Genomic DNA, 7,500 nt, shown 5'->3' with positions numbered 1-7,500 from the left:
GTGACAACAACAACAACAACAGCAATAATAATAATAATAATAATAATAATAATGATGATGATGATGATGATGATGATAATAATAAATGCCCTGATGCACTACCAGGCAGTGGTTCTCATGGCTTCTGATCTTAACTGATTGGAAGTGTTATCATGTACATTGTTTTGTCTTGGTATAAAAGATGGGCTACAGCAAATATTCTGCTCAATATCACAGATTTGCTTGTCAGTTGCTTGACCTTAACCAGTTGAGCATGTCCCTTAGTGGCTGACGATATGTGCATCTCTGATCACGAGCAGAAGCGGTGGGGGAGCATCATAGCCATGTGTTGAGAGGGATTCTTTGGGGTTTCAATAATTCACCTCTGGAAACATGGGTGGTTCTTTCAACATCCTTAAACAACCCTTATTCAGGGACCTTTTGAGCAGGATGGGTTACTCAAACTGAAGAAAATTCTTACTGAGCCCCACCTGCAAAGTCAAGCACTGTTTATCTTGATATGAGATCACCATGTCGCGCACATATGGTTGTGATGCATGTGCCTGGTGTACCCTTATCAGATGGGTAGTCATGATGGGTATACTGGGCTTAGTATATTTGTACCCCAGTGTCACTTTGATGGCATGCACTGCTCTCTCACTCAATAATAATAATAATAATAATAATATAATAATAATAATAATTACTGAGACAAAATGTTTTGGGAGACTTTTGGGAATATCACAAATGAGGAAGTGGAAAGAAGGATAGGGGCCCCATGAGGAACTTCTTACTAGAGTAAAGAGACAAACACAAGTGGTTTGGGCATGTCACCCACTCATCAGGGATGGGCAAAACTAGGGCTGTGGAGTTGAAACCAAAAACTTCAACTCCAACTTCGACACCTCTACTCTAGGCACGAGGCCCAAAATTTTTAGGGAAGGGGCCAGTTGATCAGATCGACCCCAGTATGTAACTGGTACTTAATTTATTGGCATCAAACTGGCAGAATCGTTAGCACGTCGGATGAAATGCCTAGCGGTATTTCGTCTGCCGTTACGTTCTGAGTTCAAATTCTGCCGAGGTCGACTTTGCCTTTCACCCTTTCGGGGTCGATAAATTAAGTACCAGTTACGCACTGGGGTCGATGTAACCGACTTAATCCGTTTGTCTGTCCTTGTTTGTCCCCCTCTGTGTGTAGCCCCTTGTGGGTAGTAAAGAAATAGGTACTTAATTTATTGACCCTCAAAGGATAAAAGGTAAAGCTAACCTCAGCGGAATTTGAACTCAGAACATAAAGACAGATGAAATATCCCTAAGCATTTCACCTGGTGTGCTAATGTTTCTGCTAGTTCGCCACCTTTTGACTCCTCGACTCTTGGTACCACAGACTCTGACTCCTCTTTAGACAGGGGCTAAACAACAACATGGAAGGACACATTAGACCATATTGTACTAGACACACTATTTCCGACAAGAAGACAGGGTGGTCACAGCTGGGACATTTTTGATCACAGATCTGCCGCATCTGAACTGACTTGGTTAAACAAGAGAAAGGAAGGATACATTAGACAATGTAGTCCTAGATACACTATGTCTCAATAAAAGACAAGACAAAATGGTCATGGCAGTAACAGGTCTGCTGAATGAGGACTGACCTGGGGTTAAACAACAGTGACAAAGAAGGACACATTAAATAATGTACTCCTAGATATATTGTGTCAAAATAAAAGACAGGGTGGTCACAGCTGGAACATTTTTGATCATAGGTCTACTGCATCAAGACTGACCTGGGGCTAAACAACAAGGAAGGACACATTAGATAATGTAGTCCTAGATACACAGTGTCAATATAAAAGACAGGGTGGTCACAGCTGGAACATTTTTGATCATAGGTCTGCTGGATTTGGACTGACCTGGGGCTAAACAACAAGAAGGAAGGACACATTAGCTAATGTAGTCCTAGATACACTATGTCAATATAAAAGACAGGGTGGTCATAACTAGAACACCTTTAATCATAGGTCTGCTGGATCAGATCAGACCTTGGGCTAAACAACATCAACAAGGAAGGACACATTAGCTAATGTAGTCCTAGATACACTATGTCAATATAAAAGATAGGGTGGTCACAGCTGGAACCTTTTTGATCATAGGTCTGCTGGATCAGATCAGACCTTGGGCTAAACAACATCAACAAAGAAGGACACATTAAATAGTGTAGTCCAAGATACACGGTATCAATATAAAAGACAGGGTGGTCACAGCTGAAACATTTTTTATCATAGGTCTGTTACATCAGGACTGACCTGGGGCTAAACAACAAGGAAAGACATATTAGATAATGTAGTCCTAGATACATGGTGTCAATATAAAAGACAGGGTGGTCACAGCTGGAACATTTTTGATCATAGGTCTGCTGGATTGGGACTGACCTGGGGCTAAACAACAATAAGGAAAGACACATTAGATAGTGTAGTCCTAGATACACGGTATCAAAATAAAAGACAGGATCATCATGGCTAGACCATCTTGGATCATAGCTGACCTACGCCTAAACAACAACAGTATTTACCTGGCAGGTGAGATAACGGGGTTGGCTCAGGTGATCGAGCGTTTTGGCACAAATGGTTGGTGTTCTTCCTGGAAACTTGGATACTGGCATTCTTCACTTTGGCTGAGGAACTTCTTTCGATGACCTACAAAATACAGAACATCATCATCATTATCATCATTGTCATTACCATCACTTCTAACTTAGTTATCATTCAGCTATATATATATATATATATATGGAAATCGATCAATGGAAATTGCAGATGTGTTACCAGTGCCGGTGGCATGTAAGAGAACCTTCCGTTTCGCGACCGTTGCCAGCACCGCCCTGTTTCGTGTCCGTTGCCAGCCTCTCGTGCCGGTGGCACATAAAAAGCACCATCCGTTCGTGGCCGTTTGCCAGCCCTGTCTGGCACCTGTGCGGGTGGCACGTAAAAAGCACCCACTACACTCACGGAGTGGTTGGCGTTAGGAAGGGCATCCAGCCGTAGAAACATTGCCAGATCAGACTGGGCCTGATGAAGCCTTCTGGCTTCACAGACCCCAGTTGAACCGTCCAACCCATGCTAGCATGGAAAACGGACGCTAAACGATGATGATGATGATGATGATGATGATATATATATATATATATATAATAGAAATATTAAAATTACTAAGTCTCTCTAAAAGAGATTACGGCAGCGTTACTGGAAATTAATAGTTATCGCCATACTAATATTGCAGTCTTATAGATATAAGACTAAAGCTGTCGCTGATTAGCTCCATGAGGCCATCGCCTTAAGCTAGCTATTTGACACACAAACTGCGTCCATTATAAACCTTCAAACATATTACTATGGGGATAATTATTAATTTCCAGTAACGCTGCTGTAATCTCTTTTAGAGAGACTTAGAAATTTTAATATTTCTATTATTGAAAACAAATGGATGTATTCCACCGAAACTAGGTAAATAAAACCTTCAAACAGAGACGATCAGTGGCGACACCCGGTGGGTCTGACTACGCTACATTGATAAGGGGCAACAACCCTGAAACGTTGTCTGTAGGTGTCTGACTGGCAGGATGAAGCGGCTGACCTCCCTTGTTCGAAGGTTTATAATGGACGCAGTTTGTGTGTCAAATAGCTAGCTTGAGGCGATGGCCTCATGGAGCTAATCAGCGACAGCTTTAGTCTTATATTTATAAGACTGCCATATTAGTATGGTGATAACTATATATATATATATATAATATATATATATGTGTATGGCTGTGTGGTAAGTAGCTTGCTAACCAACCACATTGTTCTGGGTTCAGTCCCACTGCGTGGCATCTTGGGCAAGTGTCTTCTGCTATAGCCCCGGGCCGACCAATGCCTTGTGAGTGGATTTGGTAGACAGAAACTGAAAGAAGCCTGTCGTATATATATATATTATATATATATATATATATATATATATATATATTTTACTTGATCTGTCCCCCTCTCTCTCTTTTCTCTCTACTCATCCTCTTTTTCTCTTCTCTTCCTCTGATTCTTTGGTCTAGTCTTCCACTACCCTCCTATTTCTTTGTCTCGCTCTGCACTCACAGGTCATTCTTCGACACCATCCCTTCTCCTCTCTGATTCCTCTTTCTCTCTCTTCTCTCTCTTTGTTGCGTTTTGTCCCCCGTTCTCTCTCCTCTCTTCCTTTGCTTCTCTTCTTTTCTTTTCCTCTTTTCTCGTCACGTGACTTGTGGCCGAAATCTGCCTTTCAGCTCCTGACCCTCGTCGTGTTAACATCGTTGGTCTTCGTCCGCCTATAAAGGGCTTTTTTCCAATGCGCCAGAGAAAAAATTGTTTGCTTGTTATCAGTCGTAAGACACTTGTTGTTTTCACCGTTAATGCTTCTGTATTCAATGTTTCTGTATTCCATTATGTTTTTTGTTTTTTTTTTATCTGTCCCTTTTGCTGTCCTGGTGTTCGTATTCATTCGATCCTTCTTCCAGGAATCTACGCTTCCAGCTTAGTTTTTTTTGGAGGGCTGGCCGTGATCTAGTAATCTCAAGATTAATCAGCCGAAATTATACGATGATCGGTTCTGGACTGAAGACTGAGGGTTTCGAGTGTCCTGTCCGTGTTTTTATGTGTCGTCTTCAAGAGTTATCGTTCTTGTCCATGTTGTATTTTTCTACATACCTAATATATATATATATATATGTGGTGTGTTGTGTGTGTGTATGTGTGTGTGTGTGTATGTGTGTCTGTGTTTGTCCCCCTAGCATTGCTTGACAACCGATGCTGATGTGTTTACGTCCCCGTCACTTAGCGGTTCGGCAAAAGAGACCGATAGAATAAGTACTGGGCTTACAAAGAATAAGTCCCGGGGTCGATTTGCTCGACTAAAGGCGGTGCTCCAGCATGGCCACAGTCAAATGACTGAAACAAGTAAAAGAGTAAAAGAGTATATATATATATATATATATATATATAAAACAGAGCCAGAGTGAGAGGTGAAGGCAGAGGAGATAAATGGCAAAGAGAACATCATATGAATGAGAAAGGAAGGGGTGATAGATGAATAATGAAGGAAAGAGTGAAAAAGCCGATAAATGGCATTTGAAGTGTGAGTATATGTGTGTGTGAAAGAGAGGTATGTTGTGTGTGTGTGTGTGTGTACAATGGAAATGAGATGGTAATGTTCAACACTGAAAATGTGTGAGTATATGTGTGTATGTGTGTGCGTGTGCAAGAGAACTATGTGAAACTTTACATATACATGTAAGGTAAAGAAAATGTAAAAAAATAATCCAGAATCGTTGCCCAGTACCGGATTGATCCCCAAATCTTATCAGTTTGTGCCAGTCACAAGGCCAAACATCCCTGAAAGTTTCATCTGAATTCATCCAGCGGTTCTTGAGATATTTTGTCCATGGACAAACAAACAACCACGACTAAAAACAATACCTCTACCATCGCTAAGATGGAGGTAATAATAATAATAATAATAATAATAATGGTTTCAAATTTTGCCACAAGGGTAGCAATTTTTGGGGAGGGGATGAGTCGATTACATCGACCCTAGCATTCAATTGGTACTTTATTTATCAACCCTGAAAGGATGACAGGCAAAGTTGACCTCGGTGGAATTTGAACTCGGAACCTAGTGACAGGTGAAATTCTGCTAAGCATTTTGCCTGGTGTGCTAATGATTCTGCCAGCTCACCACCTTGATTAATAATAATAATAATTAATTCTTTTTATTGGCCACAAGGGCTGACAAATATGATTGGAAAACATAAAGGGACGAAACAGGACGAAAGGTTACAAAGGCTTTTGTCCGTTTGTGAAAACATCACTAAAAACAGTGTAACAATCAAAATTTATAACAACGAAAAAGTCCCAAAAGAAGGAGGCGTTACGAAAGGTTCCTGGTGGAAAAACCCATAAAAGCCAATGGGAGCCTGGTCAAAAGAGGGGTAGGGAGTCCCTTTCTCCTTTTATAATACCTTTTTCAATTACAGGCGAAACCTCAGAATTGGTCCATTTATACTGGCCATTCTTGCACAATTCACCCACCTTTCAGAAAACTTGCTATCAATAGGCATAGGAGTGGCTGTGTGGTAAGTAGCTTGTTTACCAACCACATGGTTCCGGGTTCAGTCGCACTTCGTGGCATCTTGGGTAAGTGTCTTCTACTATAGCCTCGGACCGACCAAAGCCTTGTGAGTGGATTTGGTAGACGGAAACTGAAAGAAGCCCGTCATATATATGTATATATATATATATATCAAATGTGAGGATAAAATTCTTTTCGAAAAAAATTTTATCAATGGCCAGCATATTAAAGGTCTACTATAGCCTCGGGCTAAGCAAAGCCTTGTGAGTGGATTTGGTAGACGGAAACTGAAAGAAGCCCGTCGTATATATGTGTGTGTCTGTGTTTGTCCCCCTAGCATTGCTTGACAACCGATGCTGGTGTGTTTATGTCCCCGTTACTTAGCGGTTCGGTAAAAGAGACCGATAGAATAAGTACTGGGCTTACAAAAGAATAAGTCCCGGGGTTGAGTTGCTCGATTAAAGGCGGTGCTCCAGCATGGCCGCAGTCAAATGACTGAAACAAGTAAAAGAGTAAAAGAGTAATAATAATAATGTGAAAAGGAAAAACAGAACAGGGTATGGCATGGTAGGGTTGTCTAAGATTAATGTTACTTACCCTAACTCCTTGGGTAGTACTTTTATTGGTGATGTTGGTGGAGGTGGCGGTAGTGATGGTGGTGTTGGTGGATTTGGCAGTGGTGGGCGTGGTGGTGAGAAGTTTGGTGTCGGAAGATTTTGAATTCTTGGTGGGGTGTTCTGGATCACCGGGTACATCGTCACCCCTTTTCTGCTGTTTGAAGTCGAGTCTCGCGAGAGTCAGGGCCTGCTCGAAGATTTCGGAGGTGACCGAGTCGGTGAGGAGACGCGACTGGTGTTGCTGCAGTGACTCGGCAACGTCCGAGACGATACCCTGCTGCTGCTGCTGCTGCTGGTGGTGGTGGTGGTGGCGTTGGTGGTAGTGATTGAGGCGGTTGCCATGGGGATGCGACGTAAACGTACCTCCGCCATCCACCTTCTCTATTTGTATCGCCTGAGGCGGCATCGGCCTGCGAACCATTTTCAGGGCAGACAGAGGCACTGATAGGTTGAAAAGCAACTGGTTTTTATCAAACAGAGTATCACTTTCGGCCATGTTCTAATTCTCTTCATCTGTGAAGCAAAAACAAAAAAATTAAAAAATTAATTAGAGAAAAGCTAATTAATAACATTAACGATCAGTGCAAACATGGTTGTTGTGTGGTTAAGAAACTTGATTCCCAGCAATGTACATTTATGATTATGTTGATTTAAACGATGGTTTTTTAATATAATTTCCACGTAATTATAGGCGCAGGAGTGGCTGTGTGGTAAGTAGCTTGCTTACCAACCACATGGTTCCGGGTTCAGTCCCACTGCGTGGCAT

At 41.8% G+C, this 7,500-nt stretch overlaps 1 protein-coding gene across 1 annotated transcript in view; it reads right to left on the bottom strand.

Annotated features, from left to right (window-relative positions):
• LOC115226976 overlaps window positions 1-7,500 on the bottom strand; it is a gene marked incomplete at its 3' end in the record, with an annotated part of 13,795 nt that overhangs the window by 2,951 nt on the left and 3,344 nt on the right. Inside the window, exons 2-3 of the mRNA XM_029797929.2 lie at window positions 6,715-7,247; window positions 2,555-2,678 (exon numbers count right to left, since the gene is read on the bottom strand). Of these exons, the coding sequence (XP_029653789.1) occupies window positions 2,555-2,678; window positions 6,715-7,230 (640 nt within the window). The remainder of the gene's footprint in view (window positions 1-2,554; window positions 2,679-6,714; window positions 7,248-7,500) is intronic.

The sequence above is a fragment of the Octopus sinensis genome, unplaced genomic scaffold (genome assembly GCF_006345805.1).
Source record: "Octopus sinensis unplaced genomic scaffold, ASM634580v1 Contig00878, whole genome shotgun sequence".
Classification (NCBI taxonomy): domain Eukaryota; kingdom Metazoa; phylum Mollusca; class Cephalopoda; order Octopoda; family Octopodidae; genus Octopus; species Octopus sinensis.
The sequence above is the reverse complement of the archived record's forward strand: the minus strand, read 5'-3'. Positions and strand labels throughout refer to the sequence as shown.